The 21,372-nt window shown below is 41.4% G+C and overlaps 1 protein-coding gene across 1 annotated transcript in view; it reads right to left on the reverse strand.

Annotated features, from left to right (window-relative positions):
• LOC146797709 (sodium- and chloride-dependent GABA transporter 3) overlaps positions 1 to 21,372 on the reverse strand; it is a 929,762-nt gene that overhangs the window by 517,682 nt on the left and 390,708 nt on the right. Inside the window, exon 6 of the mRNA XM_085624875.1 lies at positions 18,979 to 19,111. Coding sequence (XP_085481001.1) covers positions 18,979 to 19,111 — 133 coding nt within the window. The remainder of the gene's footprint in view (positions 1 to 18,978; positions 19,112 to 21,372) is intronic.

The raw sequence follows: 21,372 nt of genomic DNA on the forward strand, positions 1-21,372 counted from the left end.
GCTGGGTGCATGTCGGGGTGCAGCCAGGGCATTGGTGAAGAGCACCTGGGCATTGTGTGCACCAACAGAAGAAGTGAGTCTCGGACGCACTGGGTGCGTGTCGTGGTGCAGCCCAGGTTTTGGTGAAGAGCGCCTGGACATCGTGTACACTGGGAAGAAGAGGTGAGACTCGGATGTGCAGAGTGCATGTCGTAGTGCAGCCAGGGTGTTGATGAGGAGTGTCTGGACATTGTGTGCACTGGGAGAAGAGGAGATACTCAGACGCGCAGGGTGCGTGTCGAGGTGAAAGCAGAGGTGCTGGTGAATAGTGCTGGGTCATCATGAGCACCAGAGAAAAGGCGAGTCTCGGACGCGCAGTGTGCGTGTCGGGGGCAACCTAAGGCTCTGGTGAGGAGTGCCTGGGTAGGGTGTGCACCGAATTTGAAGTAAAGTCTCCACAGTGCTGAGGGAGGGTCTCGGTGCTCACTAAGACCACCGGAAGAAGGGCCAAGTTATTGTGCCTTCAGAGTAAGACAGCAGCGGCCCGGACTGGCAGCCCTGGAAGAGCTGAGCCGCCAGCCCGAGTCCGCCGCATCCTGTGATGGAGTTCAGGATCAAGGCCCAAGTCGCTGACGTCGGAGAGGAGAGTGGGGTTGCGCCCCCCCAGGTAACGTGGATCTCCACCTGGTGTGGGGTGAGGGCCCGGAGGGACACACTCTCGGCCTCTCGCTTCTGTCAGCTGCGCGAGTCATTGCTTCGGCTCGGATCCCGGCCCGTGCTGACCCAAGGGGGGGCAGTACTGGGGCCAGAGAGGGAAGCAGTACTTTTGTGTCCTCATTTGATCCATAACTGGGGCACTGTTAACGGAGCACGTAAAACTGTTGAATTACACTTTGCATTATTGCTGCTAACGAACTATCGAACTGTCGTATGATGCCTGACCTCATATGTGCCTGACAAACTACATGCTTGGTGTGCTACGCACTGCATTATTTTTAGGGGTGGGCGGACTTTGCATAGTCGCGCTACCGAAAGCTCCGCGAAACGGTAAAAAATCTCTGAGAACACGTAGAAATTCCGCGAACACGCGGAATTGCTTGTTCGCGATGCTTTTTTCCTGTTTGCGATCGCTGTTTGCGTCCTCGGGGGGAAATATCTCGCGAACACGCATTTTGAGAACGCGCACAAGCAAAAACTACCGCGAAGCCAGGGAACGCAGAATTTTGGCCAATTCCGCGTTCTCCGCGGAACGGAAAATTAACCAAATTCCACGAGCGGAACGGAATTTACCACCCAGGCCTAATTATTTTTTCCTTGCGTATTACCTGATTTTAATGTGGAGTATTGCATTATTTCTTCAGTGCATAGTATCTAGGGATAACGTAGCACAGTGTATTATTTCTTCATTGCACTGTACAGGATTGTAGCGTGACGCATTCTTTTGTTTCAGGGCATGCTGGTGGTGGTACGGATTGCATTATTCCTTCAATTGCAAAGTCCAAGACTGTGGTGCTACGTATGGCATTATTTCTCTGTTGCACAGTAGAAGAGAATATCGTTACGCATTGAGGTATTTGTTTCCTTTTGCAACGTGTGTGATTCTAGCAATACGACTGGCCTAACCCTTTAGAAATGGTTAGGAGTGAACTTAACTGTTGGTTAGAAGCGGTGGTTGGGATTACAAACTACCAACCCACCGTAAAGAATACTACCCATTCTTTTATGTTGATTTTGTATTGTGTGGTCGTATCGTATAATTGCTTATATAAAGATTATACTAATTTTATCAAAACTCGGATGGAGTCTATTTGTGGTGACATCATGAGGTTACTGTGAGCGTGGTGCGCATACTGAACACTCGTTCCTTGGAGATAAGCCTGGCTACTCGTGCCTAGCTACTAAGGGGGTGAGCAGGGCTATCTCAGAAGGTGTCCTTACTTAGCCTAACGTTGAAGCGAGTGGTCGGGGACTCCCGCCTTCAGCATTTGGTGGCGGCGGTAAGCGCTAGGGACTCCCACTTCCAATAATTATTAAATGTTGATTTTGTTCTAAGCCAAAATATAATCTTCTTTAGAAATAACAGACAATGATTTAAATAGAGTAGTTGCATAGTTATTGTTTAGCTCATACTCAAGTAAACTATTGAATTACTGCAGTTTGTACGGCAAATAATCCTTCTACATGGTGAAAACAATTCAGTTCATACATTGCGATGGTAACCCTTCCTAGGAAGTGGAATGATACACCAAATTGCCAATAACTCGAGGTGAAAGATATTTATCCAACTGTGCTTATGGAAGATGTGATTGGCATAGTCTTCAATCGACAGAGGAGGGAACTTCCCCAAACAAGTCAATGACTAAAGGGAACTGATCCAAATCCTACAATCTTTGAATTAGGAACAGAAGATCGTGCATAAGGCTGTGCTGTCAAGAAAGATGTAAAAATAAATATGGCTTTGCACAAACAGCTGCAGGGACACCACTTTTGAATTATAGGTGAAATAAATCTCCCTAATAATAGTGCATATTTTAACATGGGCATCTCTTACTTGCCCACAACTGTGGCCCAATGCAAACAAAAGAATCCCTTTTCCTATGTGGATTCTACATAGTGTTGAAGAATGAGCATGTGCAAAGAAGCTACAGAAGTATGCACTGAATATCAGTATGCATGAGGTAGTGATCATTTACAACGCCCTTTCACACTTTGTCTTGGTGTGATACAGTGAGAGATTGGTTCACTGACAGTGGATCCAAGATCCCTATTCAAATATAGATTATTCTGCCCACATGTAGGCATTGGCAGTGGGATGGTGGCTATGCTGTGTCTGAGCGAGGGAACCTTGGACATGATCAGGCCGTGAATGCTTCACGATGGTGTGAGAGCCTACACACACACGCACACACAAACACACACACATTCACAACAACATAGGATTGTAAGTGAAAAGCTGTACTTTTTGGTCCAGTGTAGTGTTCTGTGCTTATACTGACTTAGGGCGCTTTTTTTGTAAAAGGATAACACTTTGGTATCAAGGGACCTTTTTGGAAGAATATACATGCCCTGAGGTATGGTACAGATTAGCAGTATGCATAGGGAATGGAGTAACAGGTGAGTGTTGCCAGGTGAGTCATTGCATGAATAGATTGACTATACACTTTTTGGTTAGGTGCTTTCACAACTGGACTGTGAACTGCACTTTCGATGCCACTCTGTTTCAACCACGAGGTCAGACAACTGCCAGTTGAAGTCAGCATATGTGAAAACCTTGATTTCACTTCTAAATAGAATCACTGGTCGATAGGGAAAGGGATGGAGAAAAATTTACCTTTACTCTCTCACTCTCATATACATCCTACTTTCTATCTTAAGGCAGAAAGCATTGAAAAAAGGGCATGCAGTCTGCTAGTCAGAGACTTGATCAAAGTTGCTTCATATCTTTCCCTTTCTAGCTGCTGGGGAAAGGGGTTATAAGAATCTCAAATGGCTGAACCTCTCACATCCCATGGTTATCTTACTCAGGACAACAAACTAGATGCTGGTTGATAGTGGATACAAGAGGTAAAGGGACTGGTGACACTTTGGAACTGTACCTTTCTGTCCCCAATCAAAATAGCTACACATATTCAAATATTCTAGACCTAAGGCACTTCTGAAAATAATGCCATACTTTAGTATTTCTGAATTTATGTTTTTCGGGAAAAAGCATAAGATTCCACAAGAGAAAATGAAAAATCTCATATTTTGCAATTCCTTTCCAGTTTCTACACATTTTCAGCGTTGTAAGAAATTGGGTAATTGGTTGAGACTTGAGAGGGGTGGAAGCCCCGCTCGAGCAACAACCACAATCATTGTCGGGGTGAACCACAAAAAGGCATTAAATTAACCTGTGTTTAACCCTCTGGTAGCTTGACACAAAAGCAGTCAGGCTTAACTTAGAGGTAATGTGTAAAATATTTATGCAGCACACAAATAGTAATAAAGTGAAAACACAACACAAGAAAAATCCCAAACCAATTTAGAAAAAAAAGTACATTTTAACAAAAACAAATGATACCAGAATGAGAAAGATCTAGGCTCTTAGTGGAAATAGTGCCTAAAAGCACAAAGTGCTACTCGCAGTCATCTACTTTGCCAGACCAGGGAAAGGTGGCGCATTTAGGAAGAACATGATAGAGCAAAGGCCAGATACAGGGATCAGGTTAGTCCCTCTGGAAAGTTACCTTCTGAAGTCTGGCACGAAGAGTTCTGTTCTCTTTGAAGAATGCCGGAGGAGTAGGTCTACGGAGCAAAGAGGAGGTTGAGTGTAGTTGCGGTAGCTCGAAGATCCAGTCATTGCTGGAGCTTGGCATTGGTTGATCATCATGTACGGTAGCTGTTAACGTGAAGAGAAGGTCTCACCAGAGCTTCGCATCGGTGGTCATTGCAGGTGACAGAGTTTCAGCAATAATGGCCCGGTTCGCAATTGCAAGGACATCAAAATTCAGGAGTTTCATCTTTTCTTTTTCAGGGATCTTCCACTCATGCCAGCCAAGGGTCCAGGACCTGAGGCGGCCCTTTTGAAAGCAAGGTCCCACTCTAGTAGAGGCCAATCATGTTCAGACAGGTCCAATTGCAGTTAGTCACCTGGGTGCTTGCAGGGAGGCCTTTAAAGCTTGGTGTGTTGTGTAGCACACGCAAGAGGTCAGCCAACTGTCCCCTGGACTTACTCTGGGTAGACTGGGATCAAGGCAAGTACTCTCAAACAGCAAGGCAGTGCTTCAAGCAGCAGGGTATTCCTCTGGCAGGAGGTCAGTTCTTCTTCTGAATCTTCTACAGAACCAGGAGTGTTCTAATAAGTGTCTCTAGAGATCCAATATAGATATAGCCTGTGTGTGGGAAGAATCCCTGTCCCACCCCTAATACTTGTTCTGGAAAGTTCTTCCCCTGGTCCAGGCTCCAAACTATTAGGGTTGAAAAATGACAGGGCAGACCTTGTATTACGTTCCTTTGTGTGTTCTGCAGGCAAAACCCCTTGAATTGAAAGTGAGGCAGGGTACAACTCCTCCCCACCTGTCGTGTCAGGCTGGCCATCCCGTCCATACCTAAGCCTCCTTTGACTCACTGTCTGGAAAAAATACACAACCCTAACAGCCAAGCCATCGACAGTCATATGACCCAGGACACTGTCAGAAAAGGCACAGTTGGTTTGGACAAGAAAATGCCAGCTTTCATTTGTCTTTTACATGCTGTGAGGGGATGTTTCACAGCGCTGCTTGCACACATTCATTTGGCAGTTACAGCACAAAATTAAAACACTACGGGAAGGAGTGCATTCACTATACTTGTATCTTGCTTAGCAACAATTTCATCATCCCAAAGTGTTTGCACCCCATTTGTTTATGGATGAAAACAAGATGATTTAAAAGGAAGAGAGTGTCACTCTGGAGACAGTGAAATCTCGATCAAAGTTCACCAGGATCAGCATATTCCACCGATTGGAAACATCACAGACTCTATCATTCCATGCACGTTGCAGACTTTAAGGACTATTTTAGTCAATATGATGTTGTTTATAATTATAATTTTCAGGCAACACAACTTGAGGTTATGTTTTGGTTAATTCATCACCTTTGGTTTGGTGCGAATAGGTTTTCATTCATGGAGTATTTATGCACTAAGTTTTTTTCCCTTAAGGTTTTTGTAATAGCGGGGTAATGTATTATGGGAATTGTAGGAGAGATGGTTATTGTAACGAGCACACCTTTGTTAGAATGGGGATGTCACATGGTTTCATTGAACACTCCTGTGACAGCGGATAAAAGAACAACTCGAGAGGGAGCGAGTAACTTTATTAATCTTTTGAGAATGAAGGGAGGAAGTAAGAGACTGTAATGCCACATTTGGCTTTCACAAGGTAAATTGGGAGAATTTGATTCGTGCAATGGGAGAGGCTGTTTTCATTTATTATTATTTTTTATGTGTGAATACGAAAGGGGCATTTGTTGAGGGTACATTTGATGTGTAGATTACACATAGTTTGATTTAGGAGAGGAGACTTTTGGGTTTAATTGCCGTTTTCGCGCTATTTGGGACACTGTGAGGCTGGTTAAGGGTGGGGAATCTGAAAGGTTTAAAAGGATGACATTTTATTTTTGCTTTTGTTTTGAATGACTGAGTCCATTATGTGCTGGAAAGTATGGCTAAGTGTATGTTTTTAAAATTTTACAGCAACCCCTGACGAAGAACCTCACATGTTTAAAATGCATTGGGTTAATTGAAAAGTTGCGAAATACACATGTTAAATCTTGGATGAGCTGTAGAAAACATCTGAAAATGATTAAATAAAGCATCTAGTGAATTTCAGCTGTCTCTGGATTGATTCTATATATTGACTAAGATGAAGATGAGTACAATATGTTAAAGTGACTGGTTTACTGTGTATTACTTGGTTAAAACTGAAAAATTTGATTACATGGAAGACCTTTTCCTTCGTAGCAGTGCAACAGCTAGGGTCGCAATCAGCATCACTTTTTCCTGAGCTTTCTAAAAGTGTCATTTTCAGAATAGTAAGTTAAGATCTGACATCTCAACTAAAGATGATTTTAATTACAATTAATTTAAGTGTAAACATCATATCCCTATTTGCTCCACATGTCAAGTTAGCACTAATTAAATGTAATAAGGTAACCCAGTGTTAATCAATGGGAGAGAAAGGCCTTCCAACATTGAAAAATGACTTTTAGAGTTTTTCATTGTTGGACATGTAAAAATCAAGTACATAAGGCCTACTTAATAAATGGAATTCACCCTGTCCTATGAGCCTTTAGTTCCTAACTTAGCGATGACTTATAAGTATTAAAAAGGAATGTTGAGGCCTAGCAAAAAGGTATATTTTGCCAGGTGGCAATCTCATTTTAAAACATAACTACAGGCTGCAGTGCCACATCATAGACATGTTAAAAGGCTACTTTAGTTGGTAGCGCAATGAGTGCTGCAACCCACTAGTAGCATTCATTTAATTTACAGGCCCTGGGTGCATGTAGTACTAGGGACTTACAAGTAAACTGAATGCACCAATCAGGTATATGGCAATTTCACCATGTTTTAGGGACAGCACTTAACCATTGGTTAGCAGGAAATAAGTGCAGAGTCCTAATGTTAACAAAAATGGGTTCAGCAAAAAAAAAAAAACAAAAAAAAAACGAGGTGACCTTGCAAAAATGGTCTAGTCTAACAAGTGTGGCTTTTAGCATGTGCCCAGACATAGAATGCATAATTTAACCGTAAATATTTTAAAATCAATCAATTTTGTTTCAATTTTTGCATTTGAGAAGGGAAGAAAGATGTGCTGTGTGTAGTGCCCCTGTGGATTTGTTCATTATTTTAAAAGTTGAAGGAATTGTACACACAAAGGCAACCCTTTGGAATTATAAAGCTGAATCAGAATGCCAGTGATTGTAATTGGAGGGGAAGGTTATACATAATTCATGAACTTCATTCTACATGAAGAGGATGCGCTCCGCATCTCTACTCCAGCCCCAAGAGTGCATTTTATCCTAATCTACCAAGAGAGCAGAGGCAAAATGTTATTTCAAATGAAAGAACATTTCATTGTGTAATGCAAATTATAAAACACATTGTTATGTCTACCGAGATTGATCTCATGTGTAAGCAGTGGAATGTACTGTTCCATAAGCCCTGCATAATCACAGGAAAGAAATTTACAAGAGAGCATTCTGATATCACAGGGCTCTGGGCTGAAGCTGATTTGAATAGAGATGTCTATAATAGGCAGAACTCCTAGTTGACTACCAAAAGATGACAGTAACAGAGCTTATTATAAAGAACATTGATCCCTTTGGCCATCATTATTAGGTGTGTGGGCAAACCACATTGTCAGTACCAGTCTACAATTACTACTACATCAAGTGCGTTACTTACCGAGAGCAGAATTACCTCACCATTACTGGTTTGGCCTCCAAGAAATTGGACAATCAAACCGGGAATCTGTGTTTGGGCACTAATTATTGCATGTTTTCCCACATTATGATGCTTTTATCCCAGCTTTTCTATGTAAAATGATTCCTCAGACAAACTGTTAAGTGAACGTTTTCCTCACACAATTTCATCCAGATTAAAAATTATCTTTTCTAATCATTATTTTAACATGGTCTAAAATCCCACTATTTGAAGACATCCGTGGTCGATGCAAGTAAGAGTGGTGGGGCCGAGTGTGTGGGGGGGGGGATTTCGACAGATGATGACGATGAGGGAAAATTAATTGTTTATTTAATTTTCCCTCGTGGTTGTCTTTCGTAGCCCCCCAAACTGGCCCCACCGCCGCTCTCCTCTTACCTGCACAGGCCATGGCTGTTAGAAGATGAAAGATTGATAAGGTATAGAAAAATGAGCAGAGACAATTCAGAGTAGAAATCTGCACCACTGCATTGTGCAAATGGCAAACATCGAGACACCCATCCTTTGCTAAGCAACACACATCCCATAATGTCATCGGCTGTGCTTGTGCAAAAAGGCTGTCTTAGTAGAACACTAAATATGATTTAGCATTGCGCTACAGTGCAGCTCCAAGTGAGTGGTGAGAGGCATGCCCTCAAAGACAGATTACTATAATTAGGCAATCGCCCAGTGGTGTAATTTTTGGGAAGTTAGATGTATTGTGCATTGGAAATCCTTTTTTTCCTCCCATTGTTGAAACCTCTCAAGTGCAGATTCAGGTCCCATTCTTAGCATTTCTACTTGCAAGACTTCCATGATTTGACTTTCATTAAAATCCTTTGGAATTCTGTGCCGTTTCAATATCCTATAATGCCCACTTAGCTCGAAGTATTCAATATCCTATAATGCCCACTTAGCTCGAATTATTGAAGATGTGACGTTACCTAAAGCAAAGGCGATCAGAGCTCAGGTCCCATCAAATCTCATTATAAAAATCCTTTTCCTCCCAAATGTTGGTCGAAGGTGCTTGCACTGCTTTGCATTATGTAACTATTCACCACATCATGCAATCACCTGCACTAACCTACACCCAAGTGTGGGCCCATTGTGTTTAGGCCTGGGCTAAATTTCCGTTCCGCCTTCGGAAATTGCGATAATTTGACATTTTCGCGTTCCGCAGCTTAGCGATAATTTGGTTCTTGCTCGCGCTGTAAAATAATACATTCTCGCGCGCGCGCGTTCCCCTTACCTGAATCCCCGCGTTCGCCGACAAGTTTTCTTGATCCGGTCGCGTTCTCCACGAGATGTTGGATTGTTGTTAGCCATTTGCGCTGTCTCGCGACAGTTCGCGCCCGCAATAACGTCATGCGTCGCGCGATCACGTCTTTCTTCTCGCGATCATGCACCGCGAGAAGAGTGAAAACAAGATGGCCGCGCCCGCAAGCAACTGCATGGGTAAGTGGGCGAGCCGCGAACACGCAGAAAATACCGCGAACGGGCAGGAAAAAAACTTCCGCATCTTCGGGATATTTCCGCGTGTTTGCGGAGATTTTAAACATTTTCGCGATAATTTGCGAAAGTCGCTTTCGCAAATTCCGCCCACCCCTAATTGTGTTGCCCATTGATTGACACATTTCTACATTCTTCTCCAAAAATCAACCCAATGCCATCACTTTGCTGAACTGATATCATTTCTATTGATCCTGAGGTACCATCTGAGTTTTCTTCTCGTTTTCTGGAGAGTTGAAGACACAGCCTTGGATTGATGACCATGCTTTCGGTGTGTGCGCTGTTTCTCCCATGTATTGCAATAGAGGACTTGTCCCAAGACAATTAGACCAAGAGGGGAAGGTCCTCGTACACTCAGTAAAGAGAATGCAAACAAGGGTCATATTGCAAAAGCTCCCTGGGGTGCACAGGATGTTTGTGTCCCCATTTTTTGGGGAGGAGGGTTGCTTTAGAAAACGCCAAAGAGATGTTTGTGTAGCTCCTTCTCTAAATAGCCTGTGTGCTTGCTTTGTACATGCAAAATCCGAAGGGGTATCGCTTTGTTTGCTTGAGTGCATGCCCCATGCAAGTGAGGGAACTCCTTTGTCCCTGCACCCCACTCCATATTACAGATGGAGGCAGGGGGACAACAGTGGGACAGGAAACACACTGACTGTGCCACATACGAAGAGGTGCAAAGTTAGCTCGCCCCGAGTGAAACCATTTGGGAAAGGCGTATAGTGTCCCTGGGTGCAGTGACATGGGACCATAGTCTTCTGGGGATCTCCGCTGCTCTGCAGTGGCAGTGAAGGACTGACCCGTGGGTTCATGCTATCTTTCCCTGAAGCGCTGACCACAGCACAGGCGCGTACTGCTAGTATTCACGCATGATCGTGTGCAGTGTTGGGGTCAGTGCCTGTTTCACTGCTTTTTGCTAATGTTTTCTGGATTGCCAAAGCTTCCCTGGGATGAAATCATCCAACGGAAGCTACGGACGACCGACCGCGTATCCACTTAGACCTTACAAAAACTGTTTTTATTGTTGTCTTACGACCACATAGTGAATTATATTGTGAGCATCGAGCCTGCAAAATTTTAGATTAAAAAACAACTTAGAAGCTGGATACGTTTTTAGACCTTGAGCTAGCATATTGGGATTGTGAATCACACAGAAAATACTAAAAAATCTTTCGGTTGGGAGCATAAGTGATGGACAGAAAACGTATGACTCCCCCAAAAGTGTTACATACAATAAAATGAAATCTGCCAAGTCTTTTTTTTTTGCCTTTGGTCTCTGGTGAAAAGCTGGTGTTAGTTTGAGGCTAACAGCAGCCTTCATCTATTCCATGGAAGAAAAGGATAATGTTATCAGAACATCATGGCTTGGATGGCATCTCTGCCCTTTTGACCCCGAGGGCTAACATTGTGGATGGCTCTGGCCTTGCAAATACAACAGGGACAGTACTGACCGACAGGTGGAATGACTCAATAGTTCTGCTCGCTCTTCAGATATGAATCTGTCGACATGACACCTCTTGCAGCAGGAATAAGCACGTCTGCCTCTCGGGTCAGCAGGAGGCTGCACCTTCCATCCCGTAAATGTAGTACAGACATGCCCCGTACACTCCATCCCTCATTGTTAAACATATAAATCAAAAGGCTTATTTGCAAGCCTCGGGCGCAACTGGTGATCACTCTTAATATGTTAAAAAAGTGACTACCGGCGGCGCAAGGGGGTTGTATATGAGCCCCTCCTCCCCCTCCATGTGCTGGAATATTTTCTGAAATCAGGTGAACGCAGAACTGTAGTTTATTTCATGTTTCTGGGGTACAAACAAAGTGCTGCATGTCAATTTTGGCACGTTATCCGCGACTTCAGCAACCGTTCTTATGTTTCATTGTATCGCATCAAGTAAACAGTGGAGGCAATCCAATCATTTGCATCTCGAATTTGTTCTAGATCGGAATGTTTTGTCACAAGATTGCAATATTCTCTTTCACTTTATAGATTTTATTGCCAGTTTCTTGTGGTAACCAACACATAGCTCTGCCATTTTTTTGAGAATTTTCTGCTGGTGTGAGTGAACACTTCTAGATTTCCGAGCACTACTTCTGAGGTGCTTGAAATTATCTATTTTTTAACTACGTTTCATAAAATGTTATTAAAATTCAATAAAATTACATTTTCAGTGGAAAGTGTAATTGTCCAGCGTCTCGTGACTCTTTTGATGCAAGAGTATGCCTAGCATTAAAAAACGTTAGGTGAGATAAAAGAACAAGGAGACTGGATTAAGCAGAAACATTTCTCAATAAAACGTTTTCTGTGAAGACCAACCCCCTGTGTGTAAAACATTACGCGAAATGTGAAATTTTGACAATTTTCACAAATTTCGTGTAACACTAAATTCAGGATATTTGCAAACTTTGCCATGATAATTTAAATTTTGGAAGGCGTAGCTACTATGCATTTTCCAATAGATTGGGGCTACCACTACTATCGTTTGTTTTTGAATTTGGCATTGCAACCTCTCATGAAATAAGAAAAATAGTTTTTTTGTCTAAAATTAATGAGCACCTTCTCAAGCTCTGCAGTATTAGCAGGTCTGTTGATTATTTAACCAGGGTATTTTCTTTTCCCTCCTTTGGTGTTATGTGCAATAGCTCACTTAGCGACTAAGTGAAACGATTGCCTTTTTAGATTTGGATCCCGGGCCGTATTCCTGTTTTAATTGTGTTTTTGCTGTTAATGTGGATATGTTGACTACCTTAAATGCAAAACCATGTTCGCTACTTAATTGGACCCAAGGCACATTCGTGCTAATTTGACCAGGTATGTTTTTTTTGCCTGTTTAACTGCTAAGCACTTTAGCTCACTTAGCAAGTAAGTGAAACCTGGAGTGATAGCCTTTTTACATTTTGTCTGTTGGGTTTGGAGACATTAGAGGGTTTTCCTGTGTTTTACTCTGTTTTCAATTTCTTTTGTAGTACTATGGATATTTTTGACTACTGGGCACTTTGTTTCAAATAGACTTGCCTGCCACTGAGGGCCATCTAAACTGAGGTGGCATGGTGGACAAAAAAAAAGTGGACGGTGATGTCACCCAAGGATTTACCAGTGTCTGAGATTCCTAATCTCCACTGCTTGATTGCTTGTCTTGCATGTTTGTACTTCTGGTAGACCTACTAGAATGCCATTTTTGTTAGCATTCTACTTGTCCATGTTATTAGCTGAACCAGATCAGCTTTTTAGGTGTACCACAAATGCGTCTGCACAGTAAGCAATCCTTTGGCGTGTCATAGATATGTCAACATTAAGCCTTTCTGCACCTGTTTGCCACCGGACTGGGACATGTGGACCGAAATACTGTCCAATTCATAGGAATTCAGTGAGGGCACCATTTAAACCTTATTCTGTGGTTATACTGCATGAACTGTTCACTACGGAGGTTGCTTTATCAACAGACGTATTAAATATGATAAGACAGGTGGAATGGCAGCTCCTTATATCAACCAAGCAGATGACCATCTCATAGCTATGTCAGCAGTAAGTAACCCATTAAACGGAAAGCGGGTTACCATTAAAGTTCAAGTGAGCAGTCGCAAAAGTGTAAAGTGGTGTTGAATAAAGCCTACTTGGCAGTCAGTAATCAGCATATTATTTATGACTAATGTAGATTTTTATGTTTAACAGAAATATGTTTAAGAGGGGGTTGTGTTAGTAACTGAAAAGAGCCAGTTGCACAAGGATATCACGTAATTGCTGCGGATAGGAAGGACAAATGGGCTGGCAGCCTTGTGGCAATCTCCAAATACCATTCAATTGTGTCAAGGCGGATGAAGACATACATTCAGATCTGGAAGCCAAAGAAATGAAAGTTGTGATTCATCCACAGACATATGCCATATTTATGTCAGCTTTAGCCCTCTCTCCAGCTCACCTGGGTTGATATTCGATCACTTGAATACACACTTGATATCATTAACATTGAGGAATATACTGAATATTGTTCTAAGAGATTTAAATATTCATTTTGATGATCTGACTGACGTTTAGAGATATTATCGTCTATTTAAATTTAATTTGACTAATATTGCTCCTACACATAAAACAAGGTAATTACCATTATATAATTTGGGTTGATAATGAATATTGTACCATTAATCCAACAGCGCTGGTCCCCTGGTCTGATCATTCGGTTCTTCTTTTTAGCTGCCATATGACCGGGTATTTTGAAGTGCATAAACGATTCCACAAAAATAGTGTGAACATGTTTCAATTAAAATTTCTCTACAATAGTAGAAGCTCGAGATGTATTGAAGGAACCAGTACTACATTCTGAAAGCCTCCTTACAGTTTGTGATGATAAACTGACTACAGTTATAGAAACCACAGTTCCAGGAAGATGAGTCAGCGGTAAAATAGAGAACGAAAATATTTGCACTGTTTAGAGGGACAATGGAGATTAGAGGTATGGAGATTAAAGGTATGGAGATTAGAGGTATTTCGTGCTCCAAAACAAATGTCTGACAAATTTAGATTTATTGGTTTACAAATGCCATAAAGACTACTAAAACAAGGTGCGACTCTGAATGGGTACTTCAGGCACCTAGGGGCGTATTTACAAAACAACACCAGCAACGCAATGCTCTGACATTTTTTAAATGCAGAGATGCGCAGTATTCACAAGAATATGGTGCACCTCTGTGTTCACCCTAGTGCTGGTGCAAAAAAAGCTGCCTAGCACCAGCGCAGGCACCCTGCCATGTTGCAAGGGTGCCTGCGCTGCAGGGGTGATTGTTTATGTGCAGGAAAGGACACCTTCCTGCACATAAACAATCAATAATGGTGATTTGCCCTTTCTGTGTCTGCTGCAGAATGCAACACACATAGAAAGATAAATAAAGATGGAGAAATTAATTATTTCTCCTCGTATTGCCATTCTGATCCAGGTATTCCCTGGTGTAAGTTTTTGGCGCTGCCTCAGCCTTGTAAATCTTGGGCAGCATAAGAAAGCAATGAGTTTTGTGGTGGAATGCCCACTGCAACACCTACTGCACGCCCCTTTGCCATGGAGGACTGCGGCGGAAAGGGGCATAGTTAAAAGGTGGCGTTAATCCACGTTACTTGGCTTAGTGTCACCTTGTAAATAGGGGAAATGGCACTACGCCACCGGGTTGTCCAAAAAAGTGATGATCCGGTGGCGAATGGGGCTTGTAAATGTGCCCCCTAATATCTCAAATGCATTGTTCCAAGTGAAAGGAGAACTCAAATCCCAAGCTAAAGGAATTGTAACAAGAAACCAGCCTTGAATAGTAATACATTTGCCCAATATTTTGTTGAGAAAAACTGAAAAATTAAGTGCAATTATTGATGCTACTTGTTCCTCTTTATTATCTCCTCAGGAATGTAATAATTTTACTCAGTTGATGGTATTGTCTGAGGCTAATTGCCTAATGTTGATTAATTGTAGCAGAACTTCAGGATCTGGAGTTGATATCTTACACCCCAAACTGCAGAAGGCTTTAATCTTGGAATCACAAGGGTCGGCTTGTGATATTAATAATTCATCATTGAGAACTGGCTTAGTTTATTTGAGCTTAAAAGCTGCTCGAGTCATCCCATGATTAAAGAAAGCTTCATTGAATCCTGATTGTTTTGAAAATTATAGACGTGCGCCTCAGCTCTTTTTGTTTGCAAAACATCTGCAACAAGCTGTTTATAACCAGGTCTCATATTACGTTGAATCTCAGGCAGCTTTGCACATCTGGCAAACAAGCTTCAGAGTAGGACGCAGTAAGGAATCTGTAAATATGGTAGTTGTGGATGATCTCAGAATGAGAGAACACTGGGGCACTCCTTTGGCTCTGATCTTGCTGGATCTATTGGGTGCTTTCAACACTGTGGACCATTGGATTGTGTTAGATTGGTTAGTGAACCTTGGTGTTCATGGTAGTGTGCTGAAGTGGTTTGATATTTTTCTGTCTCCAAGATCAATCCAAGTTGAACTAGAGGGTCATCTTTAAGAAATGAGACAAAAAGGACAGTGCACCTCAAGGATCTGTCCTCTCCCCACAAGGGTTCAATTCCCGCATCCACTGAAGCTACAGTGGAGGACGCTCCTTCTCCTACCCTGCCGCCAAGTCCTAGAATGATCTCCTCCACATTCAAACATTATCTTCTCCCTCGGAATTCCGAAAGGGACTCAAGACCCTGCTGTTCGACTCGTCCCAACAAGAGCCTAGTTCCTGGATACCCTCACAGGTGATTAGCCGTGCTTTACAAATCCCAATGGATTTATTTATTGATTGAATAATTGATTGAATGACTCCACTGGCGAAACTTGAATCAATCATTTTGCTGTTCTGCAGTCATATATGCTGGTGATATGAAAATTGTTTGCAGAATTGCAGATGAAGATGCTTAGGGTATAGTTAAGGAAGGTGCAGAAGTGGCTGACCTAGAATACACTAAAATTAAACAGGGATAAAAAGGTAAATGGTGAAAGGGATAAAATTCCATGCACAGAATTTAGTGATTACAATTTTTTACCTAGCTCAAATGGAACAAAACCTGCTCAAACTGTAAAAATATCTGGGGGTGAAAAACAATTCCAAATTGAGGTTTGAAGAACCAGTAAAGTGTGTTGTAAAGAACTGTTTTTCATGAATGTGCATGAAAGAGAATGTTCCATTTGTTCAACTATTCTCAAAGAGTTCTGAATGTCCCTACTAATCAAGATTGGACAATTGTATTAAGATCTATCTCAGCTCACTATGCCAAAACTTTAAAGAAATTATAAGTAGTCCAAAATGTGTCGATCAGGTTAGTTAGCAATTTAAAAAATAAATCTGTTAAAATCAGCAAGTTCTGGCTACCTGTTGAAGAATTTATACAATTCAAAGGTCTATGTTTAGAGCACAAATTGCTATATGGTAGGAAGATCAGTTCTTAATATTAAAAAGATGTTATATATCCCGTGGTGATCTGCAAATACTTGCACGTCTAATGTTCGTAGTTTCAGATGCTCAACAATGGGGGAGGGTGGAGCAATTATTTATCTGTGGCAGTAGCCAAGTTGTGGAATGAACTTCCTTTGGGGCTTGGAAGTGAAATAGTTTGATAAAATGTAGGAAGCTGTTAAAAACATGGTTGTTTGCTGTCTGTGTTTAAAGCACAATCCAACTGCTGGAATATAGAACCCAGTATAGGGTTATTTCCTATTATAATATATGAAATTATGCACAGTCACCGGAAGCACCGTGATCTTTTGTTCCATAGTGCCTAGATATCTTTTTGTTATTGTGCGGCTTAAAAACATCCTGATAAAATAAAGAGATTGATTATGGTATGGGAATGTCCTAGATATGAGAGCAACATTTGGAATAGGTTCTTGTCCACCAATCATGTTCACCTAGCCCCTGATTAATTCATTTAGACTTTTGCCTCTGGCTGGTTATTTTATATCACTGTCATGCAAGACTTTTTTGCCAGCATGGTAATCCACATTTACATCAAATATCCTGTAGCCCTATCATTTCAGTTGGACCTACCAACAGCATCAATTTTCACAGACACAAGCAATGGCTGTGTTCCCACCCATGTGAACTGTTCAGAACATTTTAAAATACCCTTTAAGATCAATAGCTGTTCTGGAAAATCTGTACACCACAGCAATCAGCCTAAAGTGCAGCAAGGAAGTAATCCATAGTTTAAGATGAATGAATGTTCTTTAGTCAATATAAAATGTGTCACAATCTAGACATTACTGACTCTAACATTGATTGTAGTGTTAATACCACATGGTTTAGTGAAGCTGCCATTAGAACTATCTTTCATAAACTAAAAGTGTTCCAGGTCAGTCACCAGACGTTTCCTGATCTGATTCCTTTAATTCCTATCAGACTCAGGAAACGAGGCCACAGCATTTATATTAAACCTAGGGCTGCAAATCACATTATTACTGACAGCTACTTTCCGAAATTGCCCACAACTATACATTATAAGGCTGTACAACCAAGGTGCATGTGGCAAAGATCTATCTCTTCACACTAGTTCAACCTCTTCTTTTGTAGCATTGAAAGACATGGTAATGATGTGGATAAGGTGCAGTGGAAGATAACTAATTCAGGTATTTTTGTTTGCATTACATTTAATGTGTTAGTTGAATCCCATCATTTACCTAGGACAAGCCAAATAAGCAACCTTGTTGATTAGTCAGATTGGTTTGAATAATTTAAATTACACGTTAGAGTTAATCTCAGAAGGCCCAGGGGCAAATTTTTTTTGCAACTGCACCCAACTTAAATATGCATAAAATGCCACCTGTGGATGTAAATCATATGGATGGACTTTGCTACCACAGAAAACGTGGCACTCAGGAACATTGCTTAAGTACTAACACCAGGGTTTGGTGAAAACATGGTTGGGTTGTGGAGGTAGTGTGAAGGTCATGCTCTCATAAATCTGTAATCTAGTAATACATCATCAAATAGTTTTGCACCCATTTTGCACATCTACAATTACCGTTAAACAATGTTGGAGGAAATGTTAAAAGCGTTGGCTATGCCAAAGCCCCTAAAACAACCACTTTTCATGAGAATGGTAATTTCACCAGTGAGGAAAATAACATGTCAGATATAAAGAGAAAAAATGCTGACGCATTATCTATGTATCTATGTGTAGTGTAACTGGTGCAGTTGCATTACTGTGCAGTGATGGGAGGGGCCCATCTTTCTCATCTTGCCCTGCATTGGCTGCAGATGTTTTAAAGGTCACCCGCTCACATTTTTTTAAACTTAGAGCCCGCGTGGGGTCAGTCGAAATACTTACTCTTTGCGAAGGGTTGCTACTGTGTTTGGGTACTAAAGGGTAAGAGAGTAATGATAACGATAGATAAAAGGGATGAAAGGAAAATGACAAGTGAAAGAATGAAAGGAGGGGAAGCCAGGAAGTACAGAAGAAGAGCAAAAGGAGCAAGGGAAGAGGGTCCAGAAATAAAGGTGTCAGGAGAGAAGGGAAGACAAAGATAAGGAAGAGTGAAAGATGGAAGGGAGGGGTGAAAGGTAAAGGAAGGGGGTATGAAGGTGGCAGTGAAAGGTAGGAAGGCGATTAGAGAACAGAGGGTCGGAGGATGGGAGAGGGGAAAGAAGGTTAGGCAGGTAGAAAAAGAACTTGGAAACACCAAAGCAGAGAAGCAGCTATCACTGGGGCAGCAGATGCAGAGACACCTTGCACAAAGGGTATGAGGGGGGCCACTACATCCCAATTGTGCTTACATTGCAATTTCGATGCAAGGGAGTGGTCCCATTTTCAACGCCTGCATTAAGGCCCATGACACCCAGGCTATGCCAAACCTTATTTATGATACATGGAAATGATGTAGCCTTAATGAAACAAAATGTAACTCTGTGCAATAATAGAGTGTTCTTCTATTCTCTCAAAACAATCAGGGTTATTAGACTGATTAAATTAACATGTGGAATGCAATAGGATGAAGATCCAAGCTCTGACACTACAAATCGTTTTTTACAATCATCAGTGATTGGTTCACGTTAAAGCTGAAAACTGACCTTTCCTGTAGACTTCGTTCCTTTCCAAATGCAAAAGTAGCAGACCGTCCATGCCCCAAGAAGACACAGCGCCAACTCCCAACGCAAATTTCCTATGTGCTCAATTCCATTGGATATGCCTAGAACCCTTCGCCTGTAAAGAAAAATAAGCAATAGGTACATATGCAGCTAACCAGCATGATTCCATTTCCTAATAGTACGCTATTTCTATTTAAATATAGAAACATATAGATATGTAATTAAAATCCCTACATATGCCACTATTAGAAAAGGATTAAGTGACATTTACCTCATAGCCAGAATGGCATAGTCACTCACCTGGGGTGGAAGCCACCAGAAATCCCCATGACACTTCCTGCAGTGTATGGCAATACGGTTGTCATGGTAAAAGTACTGCCATATATAGTAATGCTGTTTGGTTTTTGGTCACACCCAATTTCCAGATTTACTAAAAACGTGCCATGCAAATAGCAGTGACAAATAATGAACATCAATGTCAGTTGGCATCTGGGGCTTTAGAAAATGGGCCATCAGATGGAAATAGTTAATTAAGAAGTTTGATCTCAGTAGTATGGAAAGCTTCACTGATTGGGATTTTTATATATAAAGTCGAAATGCAATGAGAAAATAGATGAAAATATATAAATGGAGAAGATCAAACTTTATCAGTACCATTTACAAACCGAAGAGGGATAAGGTTTTAATTTATAAAGATTTATTTTCAATTGGTAGGCTGCTGGAAAGAAGTAACACCTAGTTTCGAAGTCAAAACATAACAACTCACAGTAAAAGCATTCTGAAGCAGCCTGTATAAGACTAGTACGTAGATGCGTTGACAATTGGTATAGGTTTGTTAGTTTTCTTGAGTTAACTTGATGGATCATAACTTTAGGAAACACATAGTTAATTGGTATTAAGAAGGTGTGTAGTGCAGCAAGTTGTGCCAGGTGTTAATATCTTTTTATGAAGGCAGTATAAGACTGAGAAAGTGCCACGGCATTTTTGTTAACACAACTGCATCACTTTTATGCCTGTTGAAGCCGCTACTGAGCATGGACTAGTGATAGGTTAACAATGAATAAACCATGCAAACTGAGTTTTGAGCAGTCCGGACCAAGCCAGAATCCGAGAAACAGAGAGTGCATGTGTTTTTGTAATCATTGAATCATTGAACATCATGTTGCTAAGCAATCCACAAGTCGGAGCATCGGGAAGAATGTCAATAGTACCAGCAACATATCTAATGTAATGAACTGTATTTTATTAAATACCAGATCAATGCCAAAGCATAAATATGAATTAGAGCACTTAATATCGGATACTTGTCCTGATCTGGTATTTCTTACTGAAACTTGGGCATCTGCCTCCTCTGCACCAGACTAGAATATCGCAGTCCCTCCTGGCTATTTGCTGGCGCAAGTAGAGAGGAAAGGATCAGTAGGAGGGGGAATTGCCTTAATCTATCGCTCGCATATTAAAATTAGTTTTAGACAAGAACCTACGTTGGAGGCTGAAGCCATGTCATTTATGGCTAAATATAATAATACAGAACTTTTATCAGGTCTATTGCTATACAGACCGCCAGAGCTCCTTTTACGAATGCACTACAAACCTTTCTGGAATCTTGCTTTGACACCTCAACTTTTACTGTTTTCGGTGATTTTAATTTTCACTATAACAACCTAGATTCCTCCACACTAATTGATAATCTAGCAGGTTACGGATTGAGACAAATTGTAACTAATCCCACCCATTTAACTGGACACATGCTGGACGGGATCTTCACCAGTAATGATCAAATTGAATTAAAAGAAATACAGCGTGTCCCTTGGTCGGATCACGCTGCAGTCCATTTAAAAATTAACTTAAACCTACCTGAGAGTGGCCGGAGAGACCGCCTAATATCAACAATAGCCCGTCCCTGGAAATGTATAAAAAATGACGAGCTAGCAAAAATGCTGATAAATAGCTCCCCCACTGTAGAGGACAGAAATGGTGGGGCTACTAACTTTGATCTATGGATCAATCAGGCAATTGATAAGTTGGCCCCAGAGAAAAAAATCCAACTTAAGAGACGACTAATTACCTCACCATGGTATACGGCAGAGATAAAGCTTACTAAAATTAAATGCAGACGCCAGGAACGTATCTGGAGATCCGATTACAGTCCTGAGCACAGGAAGGAATATACTAGATTATTGGAGGAGTATAAATATGTAATAAAACAGGCCAAGATGGCCTATTTTACAAAAAAAAATCAGGAGGCTCAGAAGTCCTCCAAGTAACTATTTAAAATAGTACCCTCTTTAACAAAGAGTCCTTATGACACAATCTTTCTTCCAGGTCAAAACTTTATTGATAAATTGGCCCTTTTTTTCCAACAAAAAGTGCAAG

The sequence above is a fragment of the Triturus cristatus genome, chromosome 9 (assembly GCF_964204655.1).
Source record: "Triturus cristatus chromosome 9, aTriCri1.1, whole genome shotgun sequence".
Taxonomy (NCBI): domain Eukaryota; kingdom Metazoa; phylum Chordata; class Amphibia; order Caudata; family Salamandridae; genus Triturus; species Triturus cristatus.